Source organism: Mustela nigripes, chromosome 2 (genome assembly GCF_022355385.1).
Source record: "Mustela nigripes isolate SB6536 chromosome 2, MUSNIG.SB6536, whole genome shotgun sequence".
Lineage (NCBI taxonomy): Eukaryota > Metazoa > Chordata > Mammalia > Carnivora > Mustelidae > Mustela > Mustela nigripes.
In genome coordinates, this window is record NC_081558.1 from 161124225 (window position 1) to 161150823 (window position 26599).

The window sequence follows — 26599 nt, forward strand, 5'->3', positions numbered from 1 at the left end:
TTCTAACAACACCCTTATACCTTATGGATAGATCTTTAGCTCTTCAGAATATGTAGATCATTTGGGCAAAAAGTCGATTTTGCATTAGAATAATTTGGTTTCATTTTCTTTTATTGTTTCAACTAGATTGTGAACTGTTTGTGGGTGGAGACTAGGTTTTTAATTTCTCTAATTGCCTCATATTTATTATAGTGTTTTTTATAAAGCAAAGTCTCAAAACACATAGGCCAAAAGAGATGGATTCAAAATATTAGTTACCAAATCTTCTCTATGTTCAACATAGTTTGGACTGCAGCAATATGATGTTGTCATGTTTATGACACACATCCAGAGACCTGGGGTCTTCCTGATGCTCACCCAACCTCAGCCTAGTCTAAGTAGATGCTTAGGTTACTCTGGAAGCCCATGCAGTCCTGCAACACAGACCCATATGCTATGTTGTATGTGCAGGTGACTAGTTCACACTAGTTCACAGTAGCAGTAGAACTGTGAAAGAATAGAGTATCATGATCATAAAAAAAAAAAATCATACAGATGATTAACAAGACTACACAAAGTTCTGTTTCAGTCAAGTCAAAATTTACTAGGCTCTACATTGGTAACATGATTTTACCCCTACAGTTTCAGAGAAATAAAAGAACAAAATATTTTAAACCAATGCTTAAAATTTTTCTCCCTACCACACACAGAAAATGAGACCACTGACTTCAGGAATGTCAAGCAGAGCTCCATCTTGCCCCATCTCTGAACTAGGCCGTTTTTTAAGGCACCAATATCTGAAAGGCATCGGTGGGACTTCAGTTTGTTCTACTGGGATGTTGCATGCAGGATGCTCCAATGATCCGAGGACTGGATGACCTCTGATACAGAATAAGCTGAGAATTTAAGTGGAGTGTTCCCCAGTCAAGAGAACACCCTCTGAAGTGAGTTGACAATGCCTCTGCACTTACAATCAAGATCTGGGTTGGGAAGATCTTGATCTCTTATGATATAAAACAAGAAATTATATTCAGTATCAATAAAATTTTATTAGTTTAATTTTTTTTTAATTTTTTTTTAAAGATTTTATTTATTTATTTGTCAGAGAGAGAGCGAGCGAGAGCGAGCATAGGCAGACAGAGTGGAAGGCAGAGTCAGAGGGAGAAGCAGGCTCCCTGCGGAGCAAGGAGCCCAATGTGGGACTCGATCCCAGGACGCTGGGATCATGACCTGAGCCGAAGACAGCTGCTTAACCAACTGAGCCACCCAGGCGTCCCTTTTTTAAATTTTTTTTTAAGATTTTATTTATTTATTTGACAAACAGAGGCAGGCAGAGAGAGGGAGGGGGAAGCAGGCTCCCTGCTGAGCAGAGAGCCCAATGTGGGGCTCAATCCTAGGACGCTGGGATCATGATCTGAGCCAAAAGCAGAGGCTTTAACCCACTGAGCCACCCAGGCGCCCCGCAACAATCTTTCTTGTCTCAGATATATTTTCATATGATAAAGTGTTTCTCACTTTTTGCCTGGCCAATTTTTATTCATTTTTCAGATTTTAATTTAAATATATCCTTATAGGATATATTTATCCTTTCCTGTTGCCAGTAAAAATTACATATTTCTGTTATATTCTGACAATACCTTATATTATGTCACAGTATATCTGTCACAAATATATTTAATTATATGATTTTTTACTTAATGTATATCATCTTCAATAGATTATAATCTTCCGAAGGTCAGCATTTTCAAGGTCTCCCTGTATACAAGACAAGAAAGATCTACTTCTTTCACAGAGTATACCCAACAACTGTTACAGTGCCTGGCAAATGGTAGGTACCCAACAAATATTTGTTGTGTGAGTAAAACACAAAATTGAGAAAAAAGTAAATGACTCACCAGTAATATGGATGTGAATATTTTTAGTAGATCCATTGTTAGTTGTGGGAACTTCTGAAAATGTCCTGATTGTGCTGGTGAAGACACCACCTAGGGATATACAGGGAATATGTGAACTGATCCTAACAGCCATCTCAACCCAATCAAGTGGTGTAAGATCATGATTGGATCTCACTAGTGAAGGAAAAGCTCAATTTTAATGGCCTAAATGTTCCTAAGTACTATGTATAAAGTTTACTAAGGACCAATTTATATCAAGACTTGGACCTTAGAATCTAACAACTACCAAAAAAGTGAAACTCTCTATAGGTTTAAAGAGGAAAAGAGAAACTATACAGTATACATAACATAACAATATTTGCTAAAGAATCTCCATGAGAATTTACATGATTATAGGAAAATGTCTTATGTTGGACCCATAGAAAAATGGGAACTTTCTGTATTCTCCCAATGCAATACCATTTCTCCCACTGTAATGTGTTTGATAAAGTCAATAAAACTTCCTTTGCAACATTCTAGGAGACAATTCCATGTTGACAAATCATCTCAATTGCTAATGGAAAATTAAAATTTAAAATGCAATTTTAATGGATTTAATTAGCCAAGAAATGCTATTTTGTAGATTTCATTTTGAAATAAAATAGAGAAAAAAAAATCTAAGACTTGGTTTCTGACTAGCTTCTTTGGGTGACTCTCACAGGGAGAAGTTTTGGTTCTATTCATTGTCATTTTCATCATCAAGTTGCACTTTTTATACCTAAGATTGGTTTCTTACCAGTTCTTGTTTTTCCACCTCTGCCAACACCTTCCTGACCCTAAATCTCCCCCCCCATCACTCACCATGATTTGTTGAATTTGCACCTGAGGGGGATGAACTATATGTTTCACTGGGCATCCATGAAGCTGTTAAAGGAAGAAGGTATTAGAAGAATCAACCTGATGTGCTATGAAGTGTGTAAACCTGGAGATTCACAGACCTGTATCCCTGGGGCTAATAATACATTATATGCTAATAAAAAATTTAAAAATTAAAAAAAGAAGAGTCAATCTGTATAAGACTAGTTATTTTATAGCCTCTTCTTGACCTTTAATTGAATCTAATAATTTATAATAAAATAATAAAATGAAAAAAGATTATTAATGAATATGTAAAGAAAAATCACTGAACTATTCTACAGCACACATTAGAATGTCCCAAAATAAAGTGGGAGTTGAGGGAAAACTTGTAATTCTGATGTCTCAAATAGCGAAGATTTTGATTATAGCTACTTAGAAGCAGGAAGAAGGAAAAGAAACAAAATACTAGGAGAAGTTTTCCCAGCCACAGAGAGTGCGCCGTAACTATTCTTGTGTTCATCCAATACATGGGAGCGAATGAAAGCCCAGGTGTGTTATGGTGGCCTTTAGTCAAGCAAAGGTGCCAAAGGGACTTTGAAGACTTTGGTAGGACATGCATGAGGGAACAAAATAGTGTGTACTTGTGGATAAGCTGATATTCTTGTTGTGAATTTGTTGTGAATTTTCAGACCCTTCTGGTCACAGGCATCACTAGCTGCTGTGCTGAGTCATCTTGATGGATTAGAGAAGCAAACCTTCCCCTTGAGTGGATGGTAGCAAATTCAGGCAGTACCTATAGCTTTGGGAGTAGATCTATCAACTCATTTTGTTTAGTTCCCCCTCTCTGGCAAGAAAGTTCCACTTCTTGGCAGGCTCTGCATTTCTGTATTTGATAACAGGCTTATAATGTAGTATAAAGTAAAATAGCTATAGTTACACGCAGTTGCAATCAGTAGAAAATTATTATGCTCATCTGTTTAAAACATTAGCATGTATGATTTTCCAAGTTAAGTGCTTTCTTGTGTGTCAAGACCAGAACAAATAAGCAAAACCAAACCAAACCAAAACAAAACAAACATTAAAAAAAAAAAAAACCCAAACCAAAAAACGCTTGGTCTTTTCTTTCCTTGGTTTTTCCCCTAAATGTCAATGGCAGTTGCAGCCACAGACAAAGGTATGTTATCAGGCCCTTCAGGAGTGGTGTAACTCAATGCTTTCCAGGGCGTGCTCACAGTACAGTTTGTCATAGCTAATTGACGTAGGGTCACCCAGAGGTAAGGGGAGTTTTACACACAGCTATTTTGATTTGACTAGGTCAGGGAGATGTTCTTATTTTCAGTATAATTATCTGACCCTGAACATGTGATCTTGACCACTTTTTGTTGGTGCTGTTCTAGACAGAATACCAAGGTCAAGAGATGATGGACTACTGTTTTTTCAAAAGCCAATTTTTAAAGGCTAAGCCTTAATGGTGGGGATTTGAATAACAAAGAACAACAACTAATTAAAAAGAAATTGGGTCGAGGCCTGGATTTAGATAAAATTACAAAGAAGGCAATTTGTTCTGGATAACCTTACAAGATATTTTGCCCAACATGGTGCCTCTACATAACTTTTAATTTTTAGGGCTTGATACCTATATTTTTTATCTTTTCAGAGTTTGTTTGCAAGAAAGGATGTGATAAATTAATTTATGCTAAGATATAAGTAGTTGAACAAATGCTATCCCTTTGAGGGAATTGGGTATTCAATTTTTTTCCATTTTATATTTATCTCATCAGCAAGTAAATACAGAAAATAAATTTATTTTTAGCTCATCTCTACACCCAATATGGGGTTCGATTTTCCAAACCCAAGACCAAGTGTTACATGTTCTACCAACTGAGCTAGGCAGGCGCCCAGATACCAAATGGTCAGTTACATGTGGGTACCAACAGTTTTTTCACCCAATATAGAATGCCAATTTTTTCTGCTCAATATTAATTTTCCCCAGGCAAAATAACCAAGCATAACACAATTTCAGGAGATGGTGATACCATCAACACGATCCACCCAAATTACAAAAATGGCAGTACTTAAAATTTTGTAAATTACTTGGCCATTTTTAAAATTTTCCTTTTTAGACTTCTACTCCTCAGAAACTGTGTGATAAAATTAAGCTACAGAATCCACTTTGGAAAAGCAGGGAGTTATTTTTCTAGTTTGGTTTTAAGATTTGTCTTTATTCTGTTAAAAAAAATATAGTGGGGAGTGTGTTGAGAGAGGTGAAAAAAAAGGAGATTCCAGTTGATGGACTCAACATGTCTGAAAATATTTCAGTAATATAAAGAAAAAAAACTTCAAGAGCAAGAATGTATTATACATAAGAGTCTTTCAACAAGACAAAGAGATGGGCTATTCTTATATCAATTGCTCCCACAAGAAAGAGGTCTTCCTGAAGAATACTTACTTATAGAATCCTCAGTAAGACAGACTTTACTAATTCTAAAGATTCCTCTTTCATTAACATAATATTTTTCTAAAAGCCTATCCACTCTATCCAAAGACAGATATCCAAAGATATCCAATTTTCAGAATGTGCTCCACAATGGCTATTTGATCTGCCACTCTAAGTCTCCTTGAGAGTCTCTCAGCAGAATTATGTTTTTATGTCTTTTAATTGATTGAAATATTCTGCGTTCTTCATACCACCATTCTGTTTGTTAAATACATGAGTTAATTCTTCTTTAAATCTTTTGAGACTCCATTTTCATCAAAATCCATGAATAAACACTACTTTGACATTTGGATGATAAACACCAGCTTGATGGATAACCTCCTTGAGTACATCATCATTATCAGCTGAAAATATTAATATCAGGATGCCGTGTTGCTAGAGTTTCTCAAATAAATTTTTATATCTTTCCTGGAGCGTAACATTGGATTTTTCTATAATTTATTTAAATTTAGCATTGGGTGAAGCTTATTCAACAAGGAAGCTATGTGCTTTGGCACATCTTTCTACCACAAAGGGATATTTTCATCCCATGGTAAAAACAGAATCAATTTTGACAACATAGCATTTTTCCTTATTTGGAAAAACTTGACCATTTTTTTTTAACCAATTTACAGTGGTCAGTAACTATTATGATATGTTGGGCATCTTTTCATTTTGTAGGAAAATCTACTTAGTGTCATACCAAAATCCATGGTTATCTGAAGTTTAAAAGCTCCTTTTCTGATAAAACCACAGATAATTTTTGTTATTCTTATAGAGTAAGCTGATGCAAGCTGAACTTCTCTTGGAATTTGGGTGTCACTTCTACATGTACATTTACAGAGACTTGTCTCAGTTACCCAATCTTTCTTAAGACATTCTGAGTTCTTCTGTCTCTGATTTTGTCATGGAATAATGGCATGGGTAGCAAGCAGGACTTGGATACAGGAATCTCAAAGATCTTCGTTTTCTGCCCCATGCTCCTCTTCAGAGTGAATATGTATTGGGCCAGCACCACCCCTTACATTAGGAAGAACACGCTGGCATCAGCGACCTTGTTTATTCTTGCCATGACCACCTCCTCTATAGATGAGACCCTCATGCTCTTCCTGATCATGAAAAAAAAGATGACACTCATGATCTTTGGATATGCAGGTCTTGTGTGCTAGCTGTGGAGAGACCCAGGAAGCCCCCAGAATTTGGTATTTTAACAGAAAATGGAACTTAAAATCAGAGAAAGAAATCTTGAATTTGTGGTTCACCTAATCAGGAACTAGGTAACAGAACTGGAGAACAGTGTTTTAGAGAAGAAGAACATAGAATGAGAAGTGATCTGAGATATATAAGATTTTAGAATTTGAGAGGAAGAGTGGTGAGTTTAGAGATTCAGCATCTTAGCCAACAGGGAGCAGCAGGACTAACTGGAATGATCCTACAGCGTGAAAGAGGAGAAGGGCCCACTATTGCCATAGGTTCTGGCATTGCTATGTCCCTGTAATTGACTCTCAACCCCTCAACTCCAGCCTCTCCATCCCTTCTCCCTATGGAAAGTAGAATGAAATTGCTATGAAATTATTAGGCAGAACTACCAAGAGTCTGAGAAGATCCAACCAGGACCAAGGAAAGGGTAAAAAATACAATTGCAAAATTTACGAAGAAGGGTACATAAATTTTGAAGAATAGGAATGTATGGTCAAAGAATAAAATAGAGACCCTATGTGAGGTTTTTAAGAGGTTCTATGAGGCCCCAGGTGTGTGTGTGTGTGTGTGTGTGTGCGCGCATGTGCACGTGCATGGGCACACGTGGTAAGGTAATGATAAGCTTGTTGATTTTGGTAATGGGGCAAATTGGAAGCATAGGGGCCTATGGAGAATCATTTCATTTTTTTGCTTCTCTAACTTAGCCAGACTGACTGATTTCAATGTGGTTTTAGGCTCCACTGGACCAGATGGATGGCAGGGAAAAACAAAGAGAAAAGTAATTAAGCTTCTCTTTTCTGCTCCATGGCCTGATCACCTGAACGTCAGGATGAGAACATCCAGGATGTTATTAGCCTTATACACTTGAGGTATTTAGATGGTCAGAGTTGATATCCCCATTTCATAGGTGGTTAAAGTAAAATAAACATTTCTGTTCCAGGCAGTTGGAAACTTGGAAGCTGAACTAGGATTAGATGCTAATATTCTAAAGTTGATAAAATGACAAGAAAAGAATATATTAAAATGCATACTTATAAATTTAATAGAAATGCAATGCACCCAGAATCTTCCAGTGACATCCAAATATATGTGAGCTACACAAAAGCATGTAAAAGCAAATATCCCATTAGAATGTGCTCACAAATAGGAAAAGCTTTAGAAACACTGCTAGTGGGTTTATTTCACCAGGAATCCATCCATTATCATTCTTTTTCTGTCTGTGAACATTTCATAAATCTCTTTAAATAAACATACTGGAAGGAAAAAAACCCCCATTACCAATGCCTGTCATGAATCTTGCCAAATGCATCATCTAATATTGGATGTCACATTATAGTCCAATCCAACGAGTAGAAACATGTTTCAAAAATAGTTTGGGAGTGAGCAATCAATATTAACTTGTTGGATCCAAATGTGTTTTTGTGAATGATTATAAATAGAGCAACTCACTGCAGGGAATTTTTTTCTTTAAGCTTGTGGATAAAAAATGGCAACTAGTAAACAAGATATTCTTATTTGCATAAGTGAGTTTTCATGGTGAGGAAAATTTTGTTTGTTTGGGTTTTAGAGTCCCTTCCTAGATTTCACAATTTCTAAAGCTATTTCATGGTAGGAATGATAGAGAGATGTCTGAGGATAAATGAAGTTTTCAAGTGGGGAGGACAGAAGATGTGAGGAATTGCATAGTTCATTTCATTATGAAATCTACTAAAAAGACCAAGAATACACTTGTGTAAATTATAAAGCACTTTCATGCAAGACCATTTAGTTTTCCGGTTTCTAGGGCAGAGAATATTTTGGGTAGCCTCTATGCTTCATAATGATATGATACGTGGGGTAAATAGGATTTCTTTTTTTATTCTGGGCACACATACTATTGTAATAGCAATTTAAATAAAGCAAACAAAAAGTTCAAAAATTTCATTTAAGCAGATCATTTCTTTTCACTGTGTATGTTTGTGTGTGTTTTCTTCCTTGCCCTTGTCCATATGTACACATATTCTTTCAATTATTCAAGAAATATTTGCTGAGCACCTACTGTATGCTTGCCACTGCTACAGGCATTATGATACTATAGTGAACAAGACAGGCAAAGGTTATGTTCCTTTTGTTGTGTATCTTAGATTTCAGTATACTGTCAACAAAAAAAAATCAAATAAATAAAATAAAGGAAATCATTAGACACCAAGTATTATGCTGAGAATGAAAATATGGGATAACATATATAATCATAGCATAAATTTAAATTTCATTTCTACTTTATCCTATAATATTGTTCAATAAACTTTTATTTTTTATTTTTTAAAGATTTTATTTATGCATTTATTTGAGAGAGAGAGAGGTGGGAGAAGCAGAGGGAAAAGGACAAGCAGACTCCACACTAATCACAGAGCCTAACACAGGGCTGGATCTCACAATCCAGGACCCTGAGATCATGACCTGAGCCAAAATCACGAGTTGGATGCTTACCTGACTGAGCCACCCAGGTGCCCCTCCAATAATCTTTTATCACCATTGCTACATAATTTCCCTCCACAGCCAACAAGTATTGATTCTTTTATCTAATCAGCAATATTTGTGGAGCACCAACTCTATGCCAGACATTACCACAGGCACGGGGGATACAGGTAAGCAGCAACAAAAAAGATAAGGAACTTATCTTGTGTTACCAGTGTAGGCAAAGGAGAGTTTCAACAGAGTTCATTACAAACTTAATTTTATGTTAACACCATTTGGATAAATGTTAGTGTACTAAGTATGGAATTTCATCCCCAGTCTATATAATATTTTTATTTTCAATTTATATCTGATGGGTGAAAATTTTCTAGCCAGTAACCTTGTTTATACAATAAGATGTACTGGCTAGCTTAGTACATTATGGCTATTGTTTGGATTGACTTCATAATATTGCATTGAATTACTATCTCATTCTATTTTACATTCTCTTGTTATTGGATATATTTTTCTTTAACACCCTCTCACCCCAACTCTTACACATGGACTACTGGATTACTGTAAGTAACATTATGTCTTCTGACATTTTAACTTCTAACACAGGGCTCATCCCTTGTATGCTCACTCCAAAGCAAATGCTCTTCTGAATGTGTCTATTATTCACTCATTTATATAGTTTTCTAGTTTCTATCACATATTATGCCTAAGCCATATGGTGTTTGGTTGTACTTGCTTTAATATTTGTTTAAAAATATCATTCCAGGGTCCCTGTGTGGCTCAGTCAGTTAAGTGTCTGGCTCTCAAAGGAGCCCCATGTTGGGGTCCTCTCTCAGTGGAGTCTGCGTGAGATTCTCTCTCCTTCTCCCTCTGCTCCTCCCCCCCCCCAACCTTGTGCTCTCTCTAAATAAATAAATAAAATCTTTAAAAAAATATATATCGTTCCTTATATTGTCACCTGGCATTTACTTTTCTGACTCAAGACAATCTTATTAAGATCCATTCATACTGTTGTATTTGGCTGTCATTCACTCATTTCTCATTGCACTATAATATTATACGACTATGCAATAATTTATTTACCTATTCTCTTGGCTATGGTGACTTAGATTATTTAGAGTTTTTACTATTATGAGTAGTGTTTTCCCCTGACATTTGTGTGCATATCTCCTGGTTACATATATTAGCATGTGTAGAGCCGTGGAGTATAAATCTAAGCACGGAACTGTTGGGTTGTAGGGTATGAAATTGTTTGGCATTAAAACACCATGTCAAGGGGCACCTGGGTGACTCCGTGGGTTAAGCCTCTGCCTTCAGCTCAGGTTATTATCTCAGGGTCTCTCCTCAGCAGGGAGCCTGCTTCCCCCCTCTCTCTGCCTGCCTCTCTGCCTACTTGTGATTTCTCTCTGTCAAATAAATAAGTAAAATTAAAAACACACACACACACACACAACAACAACACCATGTCAAAATGGTGGAAAGTGATGGTACTAACTTGTTCTTTCACCAGCAACATATAAAACATTATATTGATCTACAACCTATCTAACACTTGGCAATTCCAGACTTGTTAATTTTTGCCAATTGATTACATGTGAAACGGTTATCTGATTCTCGTCTTCATTTGCATTTCCTGATTGCCAGAAAGACTAAGCATCTCCTTGGATGTTTTCTAGCCACTTATTACATCTTTTGTGATGTTCTTCTCTGCTCATTTTCTAATGTTTTTATATTTTTAAAAATTGATTTTAGCCATTCTTTATATACCCTTGATATAAAGTTTTGATTCTCTGTCAATTATATATTCCTGATCATTTTTCAATTACATCTGTTGCAAATATCTTCTACACTATAGCTTGCCTTTTCTTTATAACTTCTGCTAAGGTGTCTTTTGATAGAATTTTCTTAACTTTATGGTATTCTACTGTTTCCACCATTTTTATGGTTAGTGCTTTACTTCTCTTCTTTAAACCCTTCCTCACCTCACAGCCAGAAAGAAATTCACCTTTATTTTATTACCTGCTTTAATGTTTTGCTTTTGACATGAAGATCTCACACTCTATGGAGCCTATTTTTACATAATGTGCATGGCAGGCATACATTTTAATACTTTGTTTCTTGTAAATAATCAAGGTTTGCAGATCTATTTGCTGACTGCCTCTTCTTTTCACAGGAATCTGCCATGCCACCTCTGGCACCTCTAGGTTATGCTTATTTGTGGCTCTCTGGGTGTGCTCTCTCTTCTGATACTCCCCTGTTTATCTCTCATATTTGGGCACTGAATTCACAGGTGTCTTTTATATTATTAGCATATTTGTTAAAAGCAATATGTTAAATTAAATTTCAGAGGATCATACACAAATGGTCAAAGTGCATCATGAATTAAGGATTATGATTAATCCAGATCTATGAACTTGAGGTCCATAAAAGAGATAAAATAAATAACTAATGCTACAAAGAGCAATATGATACATGTTCCTCTTTGCTATTTGATCTACTTCCTAAGGACACATTCTCGGAAGTAAGATGACTGAGCCAGCAGGTATAAAAGACTTTTAGAGGTTTTAAATGTACAACTGAAACGCTTTCCTAAAAGAGACACGTGGATTTACTCTTCGTGGCCAAGGGCCTAGCAGCTAAGCCCAGAGTTCTGCACTAGCAGCATCTGGGATCTTAGTGGCAGCCACATCCCTTGCCACTTCCCTACCAAGCAGATTTCTATCTTGTACCACTAAGAGGTAGTAGACTTTCCCTTCAGATGCTGCAGATACCTAGTAATGTGGCATCAGCACACGCTGCTGCAGGGTAGCCAGATTAAATGGCCACACCAGCTCTGTGCCTCACACGGGGCTCCCTCTTCTCACTGCTTTTAGTGACATGTGTATTCTGGCTAGCTCACTCTTTCCTCAGTTAGCTCTTCCATCCCCGAGAGTTATATCTTTATTCAGATGCCACCTTCCTCAGGATGGCCTTGCAAAACCCCCTATTGAAAATGGCAACCCACTCTCCCACCAGATCTTCAATGCCTCCTTCACTGCTTGCTTTCTTCCCTATCACTCATCACCATTTGCCTGTCTCTCTTCCCCCAGAATTTGGAACTGTTTTTGGATCTGTTTTTGTTCACAAATGTATCCCCAGCAACTACAACAATGCTTCAAACACAGTAGATAGACGTTTTGTAAGTATTTGTTAATATGATTATGAGCAGAGCACGTCGTAGTTGTTCATCATACATGTTGGCTGAATTAATGAGGCCCAGAAGACCCCGAGGGACTCACAGTTACACTTACAGTTTTTGGTATCTTGCCCACGAGGGGTCCAGGAGTAGTTGAAGCCTTGGGTAGTCACACTGGAATTGCTGGCTGAAAGACAAAATTCTCGGAATCCAACCTTTTTATACAGCTGTAATTTAACTTTACTTTGATGTGCTGAATTTTTAATCTATGTGACTTTGGGGAAATCTGAAATTGAAAATATGCTTTCCTACACAGGAACACAGCTGGCATATTAAGCGAAAGCTCTGTAGTTTATGTTTAATGCCAACTTGTCACTGCCTTTCTTTCTTTTTCAGTTCTTGTCGCCAAATCAGATCACTGGGAGTACTGTCAAGACTACTTTCATGTTATCTTAAAATTCCATGAGAAATGAAAAGTATAGTATAATAATTCACCAACCCATATTTTAAAGATTATACTGATTGTCATATCAATGTATAGCCACCATTTAGATTACAATTTGCCACAGAGCAACTCAAAACCAAAATACCAACATCAAATGAAAAATATAGCCTTTTGCCAAAACCTCAGTGTTGTCAGAACTGTACTAAATCTTGTGTTTTGTTTCTTTTCAGTCACTATACTCACGTTGAAGGGTGGTATTTGGAGTCGAGGTATCCACATCTCCAACGGCTATGGAAGATATAGCTGGATATCCTATTTTGAAAAGAAAATTCCCAAATTAAACACCAAACATGGTGTTTACATTCCCATGTTTAATATGCTGCTATAACTAACAAGGGTGGCATGTACAGCAGAGAACATTAGAGAAGGAAAGAACCTTGGTGAATACATAGTCTAATGGCTTCATTTTATGAAACTGATTCCAAAAGGCATATGCTTGTGGCACCATAGCCAATATTCAATATCATTTTATGATTTTAACTCAGCTCTCCTAATTCCAAGTATATCACATTCACACTTTCAAAATATGTTGTGTTCATGTCTACTCTGTGTAGGACTCCAATCTACACACAACAATGAAGACAAGGTCCTCACCTTCATGGAACTTACCTTGCAGGGAGTTTCCACAATTGTACATAACATTTTCATATGTGCAATATGGTTACTTATCTACTTCAGTTCTTAGCTTTCAAAATCATCCCCAACTTTCTAGTCCATCATTTCCCATTCTTCTCCTCTCTCCCTCTTCCTCCCAAAATGAAGGACTAATTCATATTCCTTTGAAAATATCCCTAGGGTTGAAGCAAGGCAGATTGAAGAAGAAAAATACCCAATACACTCCATTGAAAACATGGTCATATCTCTTGGAAAACAAATATATTTAAGGTCACTTCCATAAATACTCAATTCAAGAAGATAACAGGATTAGATAGAAAGGGAAACTAAAGGCAAGGAAAATATAGTTAGAAAAAGTATGTTGATCCCTGTCAAAATCTGGGGGTGGGGTTAGTACACAAAATCCATTTCTTGATGTCCTGTACTCTTTTTTTTTGTTTTTTTTTTTTAAGATTTTTATTTATTTATTTATTTATTTATTTGACAGAGAGAGAGAGAGCACAAGTAGCAGAGAGGCAGGCAGAGAGAGAGGGGGAAGCAGGCTCCCTGCTGAGCAGAGAGCCCAATGTGGGGCTCAATCCCAGGACCCTGAGATCATGACCTGAGCCAAAGGCAGAGGCTTTTTTAACCCCCTGAGCCACCCAGGCGCCCCATGTCCTATACTCTTAACAGATATAGGTCCCACATTTAGTCAGAACTTTCTGGTAACGATGTTAAAAAATGTTAAGTCATTAATGGCTATCATAGGATAAAACCAGTCAATTTTCAAGAGACACACAGCTTTCTTTTTATTGTGATTAACAACAAATTTCTTCTCAGTCTTTTTTTAAAAATATTTTTAAAATATTTTATTTATTTATTTATTTATTTGAGAGAGAGAGAGAGAGAGAGACAGAACAAGCAGTGGAGAGGGGCAGACGGAGAGGGAAAAGCAGGCTTTCCACTGAGCAGGAAGCCCAAGGCAGGGCTCAATCCTAGGACCCTGGGATCATAACCTGAGCTGAAGGAAGACACTTACTGACTAAGCCACCTAGACACTCCTTCTCTCGTCTTTTAAAGAAAAATACTGTATACTGTGTCTGATATTCTTAATAATATCCTTATAATATGATAGTATGCTCATTCCCTGTATGCTTGAATTAGTAATGAATAGGATCCCACCTTCCCAGGTATCTCAGTTCTGGGAAATGACATGCTTAAATTTAAAAAAAAAAAAAGGATAATCAAATCTCTGAAAAAAAATATGTAGGATATATAAATAAATTGGCATGATGGTTTATGCCAATCATCTATAAGTGATTTACAGTAATGATCAACAATAATCATTTTGCAATGCAGGCTGCTAATGGGCATCAAAGACACACTTTACCTGAGCTCCCAGAATACAGTCGGACATGGGGAAATGCGTTAGAGGCTGCCTCAGATGGTGCTGTATGAGGAACTAAAATGGGCAACCGGCATCAGGATGGCAGATAAAATGTTTTAAATACTGAATATGCACAGTTTCATTTATCCAACAAATACTTATTGAGGCTCAGTGTATTTGAGAATTGGGGATGAAGGAAAGAGTGAAATATTGCTCTTACCCCCACAATTTAGTGAGAATATAGGTCAGCATGTCAGACTATCAGGTAGTCACCAAACCCCGTCTTTTCTCTGGTACAGATGAACTACATCTCTTAGCCTCATTGGTGGTTGGATAAGTGTGGTTGGGTAGGTGTGGCCATGTATGAAGTCTAAGCCAATGGAACATGAGTGGGAGTGATGGTTGTCATTTCAAGACCTGATGTATAAAACCTTCCATGTAAGATCTTCCATGACCTTCCCTCATATGCTATCTGATACTATGAAGCAGGGGGACTTATACATCACAACTTAAAGGTGACAGACCTGCTAGAAGCCTGGGTTCTTGAATGACCGTGTGGAACAGAACACCCCATCACTGTATCTCAGAGTGAATCTGAATTTTATTTCTTTTATTGAGATGGCTTTATCTTTGTCCTTATCTGCAGCAATTCCTTTACTAACCTATTTTATTTATTTTTCAAGTTTTATTTAAATTCTAGTTCGTTAACATATAGTATAATATTGGTTTCAGGAGTAGAATTTATAGTGATTCATCACTTAAATATAACACCCATTGCTCAACACCAGTGCCCTTCTTAATGCCCATCACCCATTTGGCCCAACCCCCCATCCGCACCCCTCCAGCAACCCTCAGTTTGTTCTCTATAGTTAAGAGTCTTTTATGGTTTATTTTCCCCCTCTCTCTTTTTTCCCCTTTCCATATGTTCGTCTGTTTTGTTTCTTAAATTCCACATATGAGTGTAAGCGTATGGTATTATATGTCTTTCTCTGACTGACTTATTTTGATTAGCATAATACACACTAGTTCCATCCACATCACTGCAAAATCCACTCTAACCATTGCTATTTAACATAGCATTGAAAGACTTCCCCTCAGCAATCAGACAACAAAAAGAAATAAAAGGCATCCAAATTGACAAGAAAGAAGTCAAACTTTCACTGCAGAAGTGCAGTGAAATGCAGAAACGATACTCTATGTAAAAAGCCCAAAAGACTCCACCAAAAAAATTGCTAGAACTAATACACGAATTTGGCAATGCTGCAGGATATAAAATCAACCATACAGAAATATGTTGCATTTCTCTATGCCAGTAATCTATTTTAAAAGTTTTTGTATTCTTATGTTTTTTAAAGTTACCTCGTATCCTTTTATTTTAGTTTATTTTTTTTTGTTGTTGTCATTGTTTTATTTTTATTTTTTAAATTTCATTTTATTTTTTCAGGGTTCCAAGATTCATTGTGCACAGACAAATGAGTAAAGAAGATACGGTCCATATATACAATGGAGAATTAAGCGTCCATCAGAAAGGATGAATACCCAACTTTTTTATCAACATGGACGGGACTGGAGGGGATTATGCTGAGTGAACTAAGTCAAGCAGAGAGAATCAATTATCATATGGTTTCACTTACTTGTGGAGCATAAGGAATAACATGGAGCACATTGGGAGAAGGAGAGAAGTGAGTTGGGAGAAATCAGAGGGGGAGACAAACCTCATATGCTTTTAAAAATAAGGCAAGACAAAAAATGTACAGAGGGATAGAATGACTAGTCATAAGTAATCTTTGGGTATTAAGAGATACTGAGAGATATGTGTTTCTCCTAATTAATACAACAAGAAGAGGTGAGAGAGCTAGAGAGAAGAGAGAGGGAAGAGAAGAAAGACTCTGTCCAGGTTTTTAAGAGATTCTCAGAAGGATGAAAAGAATGATTCCTTTACCCTGGGACTCAATTCCTCATGTAGGAAGGAGTGAAGCCTTTCACTGTTGGTCAACAGTCTCTTAGCTTACCTCCCATGAAGGAGCTTCTTTCCTTCCTTCCTTCCTTCCTTCCTTCCTTCCTTCCTTCCTTCCTCCCTCCCTCCCTCCCTCCCTCTCACCCTGAGAACTGACCTCCATAGAATTCACTGAGTGATTTAGTAAGTGAAAGCAGAAAGGAATGGTTTTAAAGTAGTGATGTGATAACAATGGTGAGAATAATGATAAAGAACTAAGAGGTAATTATCAAGAGAACTTTGTATTTATTTGTAGGCAATGTTACTGTTACCTAGAAATCTTAGTCTAATAAACAACTGCCAGTCACCTATTAAAATACCTCTTACTTGACAAGCAATGGACATCATCCCCAGCCAATCCAATGACCCATACTGACCAATAGCTCCATGTGATTTAATTCTGTCAGGAATCAGTGGAATCCTGATGAAGTGTGATAGCTTTTTTTTTTTTTTTTAAGATTTTATTTATTTATTTGACAGAGATCACAAGTAGGCAGAGAGGCAGGCAGAGAGAGAGAGGAGGGGAAGCAGGCTCCCTGCTGAGCAGAGAGCTCTATGCGGGCCTTGATCCCAGGACCCTGAGATCATGACCTGAGCTGAAGGTAGAGGCTTAACCCAGTGAGCCACCCAGGCGTCCCTGAAATATGATAACTTGACAGAGAATTTCATTTGTATTAGTAAGACTGATTGAATTTCTTTTTTGGAGAATCAGAAACTAAGGTGACATAAATCCTTCCTTCTTGAAACTTTACTGCAGGGAACGGAAAATTCATTCATTCATGAACATGCTGTTCTTGGACCACATGGGAGGAGGAACAGTGAATGCCCCAGTCTCATACGTTGCCTTGATCTTTGTGTTACTGTGCCTCTTGCTTGTCATAGGTATCAGTGCTGCTCTATGCTTCCTCTTACAGGCCTGTTAAGTATATTGAGGGCTGACTGTGTGCCAATAAGTTTCTGGAAACAAAAAGATCAATGACATCCCATCAATATCCCCAGGGAACCTAAGCTCATTTCAGTCTTCTCATTCTCCTGCTGAATTTTGTTTGGGTCATGGCGTGAGGGTCTGTACCATGTTCCACAGGTTATTGAAAAAAATGATCCCTTTACTATGAAACCTTGTTCCTTACATGCAAGTAGCACTAAAGTCATTTTGAAAACTATCTACTTCTTCAGGTGAATTAAATCCCACCCACTCCTCTTGGCTCTACAGTATGCTTCAAGGTTAAAGTTCCTTGGCATTACATGACCTGACCTGTAATAATCTCCACATTGTTATCTCTTGCTTTTACCTCCCTATGTTCTTTCATTTATTGACCAGTATTGGGGATCCTCTATCTTCCAGGTATTGCATTTGGCACTGGGGGCACAATGATCAGCTCCCTTGGGATTGGAATTCATAGAGGAGACAGACATCAACCAGAGAATTACAGAAAGCAATCCATGTATGAGAACACATAAAAGAAGGTATGCCTTATTCAGAGTTACAGGAAGGCTCCCCTGCAGAATGGGATGGAAGAGTGGGGGCAGGGGAGGGGAGATGGGAGCCTCCGGGCAGAGGACACAGGGCAAAGACCCACTGGGTGGTCTCATACACTGTTAGTAACAGCAGTGTGTGGTATCTATGTGTCTATTCAGGGCTGGGCCTTTGTAAGCCCTCAACGAGGGTTTGTTCTGTGTGTTGAACTGAGTATGAGACTGCAAGGCATTACTTGTCACAGTGCATACATGTTGCCCCAGCAGCAGACAGTGATCAAACTGTGGCATACCAGTAGCAGGAACACTGCTTCTTTCTCAGGGCTGTTTTGTGTGTATGTGTGTGTGTGTTTAAAGATTTTATTTATTTGTCAGAGAGACAGAGAGGGAGATGCAGGCTCTGCAGGCTCCCTGCTAAGCAAGAAGCCTGATGTGGAACTCGATTCCAGGACCCTGGGATCATGACCTGAGCCAAAGGCAGGTGCTTAACAAACTAAGCCACCCAAGTGTCCCTGTTGTTTTGTTTTTAAAAGTGTCTTCCTAATGCAAACTGGTGCAACCACTCTGGAAAACAGTATGGAGGTTCCTCAAAAAGTTGAAAATAGAGCTACCTTATGACCCAGCAATTGCACTACTGGGTATCACAAATGTCGTGATCTGGAGGGGCATGTGCACCTGAATGTCTATAGCAGCAATCTCCATAATAGCCAAACTATGGAAAGAACCTAGATGTCCATCAACAGATGAATGGATAAAGAAGATGTGGTGTATATATATACAATAGAATACTATGCAGCCATCAAAAGAAATGAAATCTTGCCATTTGTGACTACGTGGATGGAACTAGAGGGTATTATGCTTAGCGAAATAAGTCAATCAGAGAAAGACAATTATCATATGATCTCCCTGATCTGAGGAAGTTGAGAGGCAATGTCAGGGGTGTGGGCGTAGGAAAAGAATAAATGAAAAAAGATGGGATCGGGAGGGAGAAAAACCATAAGATACTCATAATCTCACAACACAAACTGAAGGTTGCTGGGGTGGGGGGGTAGGTGGGTAGGGAAAGGGAGGTGGGGTTAGGGACATTGGGGAGGGTATGTGCTATGGTGAGTGCTGTGAAGTGTGTAAACCTGGTGATTCACAAACCTGTACCCCTGGGGCTAATAATACATTATATGTTAATAAAACATTAAAAAAAAAAGTGTCTTCCTAGAGTCTGACCTGGAGATCTATAACTATAAAAAGACATAATTGGCTCTCTTTTGACACCAAATAGAGCATTTTAAAAGAATTATATTTATACTCCTCTTAGCCAAGTCTTTGAGATTCCTACTGATCATCTATTTCAGCATATGAATAAGACAGCTTATTTTTTGTGTTTTCTGTTTCAAGGTTATATTTACATTTACAATACAGCCAAGCCTCCTCAGCACTCAATAGTTAGTTCTGTATCATGACATGCTGTGTAGGCGACTAATATGCCAAACCCAGTGACAAAGAATTGCTTGCTTTGTCTGCTGGTTGTTTATTTGTTCTTCAGTTTGAATGCTTATTGTTATTAAACCTTGCAAGCATCCAGAGATACATAATAATGACCCATGTTTCCAGGAAAGAGAAGGGGGTTAGAAGAAAACACTACTTGTACAAAATGTCTTGCTTATATTAATTTGAAAACTGCCATGAGATTAGATGAGAAGTTTCAAAACTTTCCTAGCCCATTTCTATTTCAACTTAAAAATTTTTTTCCACTAAAATTAAAAATTAGCCCTTTATATTATCACTAGAAATTTAATTAAGTCAGAAGACAGCTCTGTTCAGTTCTGAGTTAAATGGAAGAGACAGAAACATGTTCTCTAAGAGCTAATTCTGGTTGGCTTCTCATGACATTATGAAATAGAATGGAATCTCTTCACCTGGACTCCTGCCATGTTCCTGGGGACTGTCCTTCTCATCGCCAGAGAAGGGAGACAGAGGGCAATGCTGGAGGTCTGATGGTGGGGCTGGGAGGTTAATCTGGGAGAAATATTGATATAGTTTTCAAACTAACTTAAATTTTAAAGATCATTTCATATGGACATACTCTGTACCAAATAAAAGAGACAGGTGAGTAGTTGGGAGGTGAGGTAAGTAAAAGATAAAGGAGAAAATGGTCGTTTAAAAAAAAAGAAATATTAATTTGGTCATTGGTTCTACCTTTAAGGAATTAAAAAATATAAGTAAAGGTCTTGACTTATTTGGAGATTAGTTTTGTTTGCTGGACTCTTCTTTTGATCATGGCATGCTTTCTCAGATAGCCCTGCGTGGGTCTAAGCTTTATACTTGTTCTTTATGCATTTTCATGTTTGATACTCATAATAACCATATGAACTAGATAATACTCAGTCTTGGTTTTCGAGATAAGGAAACAATATTAAAGAGGCAAAATGACTTGCCCAGGTTACACAGCTAGTAGGTGGCAGAGACAGGAATTGAACTCAAGACTGTCTGACACCAGAGACTATATTCATTCCACTCTGGTAGCCTTATAAAGAGTAGTTAGCCTTGCTACAGAACCAGAGGGTAGCTTTGGAATTCAGTCATGGTCCCCACACAGCCACCCAGAATCACTGAGACCTCTGTCCCTGCCTCTCTGCCCCTCTCAGCCTCCCCTCACAAGGCTGCCCAGTCTTCAAAACCTGGCCAAATGCCAGTTTCTTCAGGGAACCTTCCTCTGCTCTCCCTGAAGCCCTTCCTTTGTTAATCAGTTCCTCTTTAACCCCCAGAACATTTACTGAGCTATCAATACTTACTGACACAATAGTTACAGAAAAAAAATTTTTTAAAAAGATTTTATTTATTATTCGACAGAGAAAGACAACAGCATGAGAGAGAACAAGCAGGGGGAGTGGGAGAGGGAGAAGCAGGCTTCCCACTGAGCAGGCAGCTTGATACGGGGCTCGATCCTGGGACCATGGGATCATGACCTGAGCAGAAGGCAGATGCTTACGACTGAGCCACCCAGGGGCCCCTACAGAAAAATATTCTTAGCCCCCAGAATATTTACTGAGTTATCAATCTTAGGGACAATCATGTGTTATTACTATTCCAGGTGATAGAGATACATCCACAGACAAATCAGACAAAGACAAAATGTCCTTATGGGATTCCCTTTCTTGTGGGGAGAAGCCAAACTAGTGCATTATACAGGATGTTAACAAATGCTGTGGGGAAAAATAAAACAGGAAAAAGAGGAAAAATAAAACTTCCTATCGGAAGTGAAACAGAGGACATTACAGCTCTAAAACAGTCCCATGGAGAAGACGACATCTGAACAAAGATTCGGAGATGAGAGTGTGAACCATGTGGATTTGGGCGGAAAGAATTTTCCAGGCAGAGGGAAGAAGGAAAAAGGCCCTGAGGTGGAGGCACCTCATGCTGTGGGAACAGAGAGGAGGCCAATTAGCATAAACCAAAGTTAGTAAAAAAAGAGAGTAGTGAAAATATAAGAAACTGGATACAACACGTGAACTTTCAGACTAACTTTGTAGCTATTTGCCCTTCCTCACTTCTGTTCTTCCTCCCCTCACGTGACCATGAACCTGGTGGGTTTTACTTATACCAGTAGTCACTGAAAGTAGAAGTAGACACATAATTCTAGGGCTAGATTATTTCTTTTTATTAAAACACACACGCGCACAACTTATACAGACTGGTTACTTAATCAACCACTCTGTTTTCTACCATAGGTTCCTACCATCTTCAAAGGGATTTAAGGGGACAGTTACAGTGTAACAATTTGACACTTAAGTGTTTTCCATGCCTAATCCCTTCTGTTGCTCATAATAATTCATTGAGGAAGGAACTACCCATATTAATGTCCTTTCTTTTCGTCTTTCTCTTATTTTCCCCCATTTTCTTCAAGCATCCTCATCTCTGGCCAATTATTCAGTAGTCCATCTCACTATTGCCAAGAACTACGGCTTTCTGTGGATGAACTCAATGGGTAAGCCATCATTTCATCATGGCTATCCATTTTCACAAAATTATTTTATTTAGTAAGTTATTTTAATTTTTTATCATTTTATTTTTTTTCATTGTGATAAATGATGATAAACTCCCTCGTCTATTTCACCCATCCCCACTCTCTCCCCTCCCCTCTGGTAATCATCAGTTTGCTCCCTATAGTTAAGAGTCTATTTCTTGGTCGGCCTCTCTCTCTCTGTTATTTCCTTTGCTTATGTGTTTTGTTTCTTAGATTCCACACGAGTGAGATCATATGTTATTTGTCTTTCTCTGACAGACTAGTTTCACTCAACATTACACACTCTAGCTCCATCCATGTTGTTGCAGATGGCAAGATTTCATCCTTTCTTTTTTTTTTTTTATTTTATTTTATTTATTTATTTGACAGAGAGAAATCACAAGTAGATGGAGAGGCAGGCAGAGAGAGAGAGAGAGGGAAGCAGGCTCTCTGCTCAGCAGAGAGCCCGATGCGGGACTCGATCCCAGGACTCTGAGATCATGACCCGAGCCGAAGGCAGCGGCCCAACCCACTGAGCCACCCAGGCGCCCCAAGATTTCATCCTTTCTTATGGCTAAAAGATATTCATCACATCTTCTTTATCCATTCCTCTCTTGATGGACACTTGGGCTGTTTTCATATTTTGGCTATTGTAAATAATGTTGCAATAAACATAGGGATGCATGTATCTCTCTGCATTAGTGTTTTTTGTATTTTTTGGCAAATACCTCATAGTGCCATTCCTGGGTTGTAGGGTAGTTTGTTGGTTGGTTTGTTTGTTTGTTAATTTTAGGGAGAATTTCCATAGAGTTTTCCACAATGGATGTACCAATTTGCATTCTCATCAACAATGTTTCTTGTGTTTTTTATTTTAGCTATTCCAACAGGTATGAGGTGATATCTCATTGTAGTTTTGATTTAAATTTCCCTCATGATGAGTGGCAATGTTGAGCATCTTTTTATGTGTCTGTTGGCCCTCTATGACTTCTTGGAGAAATCTCTGTTCATGTCTTCAGCCCATTTTAATTGGATTATTTGTTGTTGTTTTTTTTTTTGTTTTTGTTTTTTTTTTTTTGGTATTGAGTTGTATCAGTTCTTTATAGATTTTGGATATTAACCCTTTATCAGATATATCATTTGCAAAACTCTTCTCCCATTCAGTAGGTTGCCTTTTAGTTTTGTTGACTCTTGGCTGTGCAGAAGATTTTTATTTTGAAGTAGCATCAGTAGTTTATCTTTGTTTTTATGTCCCTTTGTTTTTATGTCCCTTAGGTTTTAAATAAAAAGTGTCTATATTTTAGGTGTGCAACATGATTCAATATAAACATACATAGTCAAATGATTAGTACAGTCAGCTAATTAACATGTCCCTCCTCACATAGTTAACATTGTTTTTTTGTACAATGAGAGCACCTAAAATCTACTCTTAGAAAATATTCAACATTCAATATAGTATTATATATATTATAATATATAATATATATATTCAACAGTATAATATAGCATTATAGTCATCATGCTGTACATTAGATCTTCAGACTTATCAATCTTACATAACTCCAACTTTGTACCCTTTGAACAATATCTCTCTGATTTTCCACTTCTCCACCCCAGTAACTAGTGTTCTACTCTTTGCTTTCATGTATTTCACTCTTCTAAATTCTACTTATAAATGAGATGCAGGTTTCTTTTTCTGTGTCTGGCTCATTTCATTAGTATAATGATTTGCAGGTTCATCCATGTTGTTGCAAATGGCAAAATCTGTTTCTTTTTTAAAACTGAATTACACACACACACACACACACACACACACACACACACACACTTTCTTTACCCATTCTTCTGTCAATAGAAGATGTTGTTTCCCTCTAAGATGTACATGATTTTTCTTCGTGTATATAACCAGAATAGAGATTATTGGATCATACAGTATTCTTTTTTATACCTTTCCAATGAACCTCAAAAACCATTTAACATAATGGTTTTCATATTGTTTTCCATAATGGCTGCACAAATTCATATTCCTACCAAGAGTGACAAGAGTTCTCTTTTCTCCATATCCTCACTAACACTTTTTATCTTTTATTTTTGCGGTAAAAGCCATCCTACAAGGTAGGAGGTGATATCTCATTGTGGTTATGATATGCATTTCCCTAATGATTAGTGCTGTTGAGGTTCTTTTCATGTATTTGATGGCTATTTTTTTTGTCTCTTTTGGAAAAATGTCTATTTGGGTCCTTTGCCCATTTTTAATGAGTTGTTTCTTGTTTTACTATTGAGTTGAATGAGTGAGTACCTTATATATTTTGGATATTAGCCCCTTATCAGATATGACTTAAAAATATTTTCTCCCAATGTATAGGTTGCCTTTACATTTTGTTGTTTCTTTCTTTTGCTATACTGAAGTTTTTTAGTTTGATATAGTACACTTATTTGTTTTTGCTTTTGTTGTCCAAGCTTTGGTGTCATATCTAAAAATAGTGCAAAGGCCAATGTCAAGGAGCTTCTCCCCTATGTGTTCTTCTAGGAGTTTTATACTTTCAGGTCTTGTGTTTAAGTTTTTACCCTATTTTGAGGAGATTTTTGTGTATGCTGTAAGATAATTTCATTCTTCTGCAAATTGATATTTAGTTTTCCAACACCATTTATTGAAAAGTCTATCCTTTTCCATGTGTATTCTTGGGACCCTTGTAAAAACTAGTTGGCCATATATGCTTGAGTTTGTTCCTGGGCTCTCTATTCTGTTTTATTGATCTATGTGTCTGAATGTATGCCAGTACCATACTGTTTTGATTACTACAGCTTTGTAGTACAGTGAGAAATCAGGAAGTGTGAGGCCTCCAACTCTGTTTTCTCAAAATTGCTTTGGCTATATGGTATCTTTTGTGACTATAAATTTTATGATTGTTTTTCTATTTTTGTGAAAAATGCCATTGGAATTTTGATAGGGACTATACTAAATCTGCATATCATTTTGAGCAGCATGGAAAATTTAACTATATTAATTTTTCCAATCCATGAGCATCAGATGTCTATTTGTTTGTGTCTCCTTCAAATTCTTTCATCAATGTTTTTGGTTTTCAGTATATGGGTCTTTTACTTCCTCACTTAAATTTATTCTTAAGTATTTTAGTCCTTTTGATTCTATTATAAATGGGACTGTTTTCTTGATTTCCTTTTTGGATAGATCATTGTTAGTCTCACTGAATTTCTTTTAAAAGCTGAATTTTAATGGATAATACAGAACAGAATTTTCAAATGGAGCTCTTTGTACTTTTATTTTAGATGAGGTTCCAAAGGTTAATAATGATATTATAGGGCAAGTCATCCTCACTTCTAAAGCAGAAAGCAGAAGTCTAGACCACCTGTGAAGGCCATGTGGGGTGGCCTATCATCATCACTCAACCTCAAGACTATGTAAGGGGCAAGAACCCCAAGTGAGGATTTTTTTAAAAGAGAGTTGTCAGTGTGCTTAGAGTCAGGTCCCCTCTCATGGAGGGACTTGCCTTAGCCCAAGTGAAGTGTGGTTTCAAGAGAACCACTCAGAGTTATTGGCTTATGTGTCCTGGCATTTGGGATGAAGAGAACTAGTGCTTAACTTAAGCTACGTTGGGAACCTATGCTTGACTAGAAGAGTTGAATGGCCATATTGGAGAAGAAAAGCACTTCCCCCCAAATAGGAGGCCAAAGTGCATGTTTTCCCATGCAAAACAGGGTGCCATGAAAAGACATCTCACCCAGGAAGAATATCTACGGAAGAAAAAGCTCCTAAGAGGACAGAACTCTGGAAGCTTATAAGCTGTAGGGGGATAATAAACAGAACACTGGAGGAGAAACATGGCCTGCATCAAGGGAACAATAGCTACAGGCCAGTCGCAGACTTCTGAGAAATCTGCCAGAGTGCCCCATGAGGTCAAGATGGCACATTTTTTATTCACCCCATCTAGAGGGCACTTAGGTCAGATTACAGTCAGCCTGATAAGGAAGGTCTTTTCTTACCTACCTCTCTCCTCTCTTCCACATGATATGACCCCAAAAGAGAGGTCCAAACCAATAAGCAGGAGTGCAGGAGAGGATTGAGCCAGGACATTTCTTCCACCCCAACCCCCACAGACATGAAGCACACAACCTTCCATCCCCAGCTGCTTCAGCTGAGGTACACCCACATGTGGTTGGTAGAAGAGTGGGGGACAGTTCTGGATCAAATTAATTTTTTCCAAGTTTTGACATTACATTTGACAAGCCTTTTTAATTATTGACACAAGTCCATTCTTGAATCTGAAAGGGACCAGACAACATTTATTATATGAAAATCACGAGAAAAAGCCTATAGAGGCTAAGGAGAAATTATTCAAGAGAGCTCATCTGGAGTTAATCATGGGGAAAAGAAAATTCCTTTTTTTTTTTTTTGTTTTTGTTTTGCTAATGTACTCAGTTCAGCTCAATTATTCAACTAAACATAAAGGTAAAAGTTATTTGTACGTTCAGGTTGCTGCTGTCAGAGTGATCTGGTTTGTCAAGCTCAATTGTTCAAGACTTTGCCTTATTTCCATGTAAAACTGAACCTGGAATTTAATTTATTTCTTCAAATAGTAATATTTTTACTTGACCTTCCACCTATTGAAATA

General features: G+C 37.5%; 1 protein-coding gene and 1 pseudogene across 1 annotated transcript in view; both read right to left on the minus strand.

Moving 5' to 3' along the window:
* The window catches only part of CD96 (CD96 molecule), a 90329-nt gene that overhangs the window by 3879 nt on the left and 59851 nt on the right, over window positions 1–26599 (minus strand). Inside the window, exons 9-12 of the mRNA XM_059388132.1 lie at window positions 12702–12770; window positions 12129–12200; window positions 2715–2777; window positions 1875–1964 (exon numbers count right to left, since the gene is read on the minus strand). Coding sequence (XP_059244115.1) covers window positions 1875–1964; window positions 2715–2777; window positions 12129–12200; window positions 12702–12770 — 294 coding nt within the window. The remainder of the gene's footprint in view (window positions 1–1874; window positions 1965–2714; window positions 2778–12128; window positions 12201–12701; window positions 12771–26599) is intronic.
* LOC132012558 (cytosolic 5'-nucleotidase 3A-like) lies at window positions 3851–6289 on the minus strand (annotated as a pseudogene).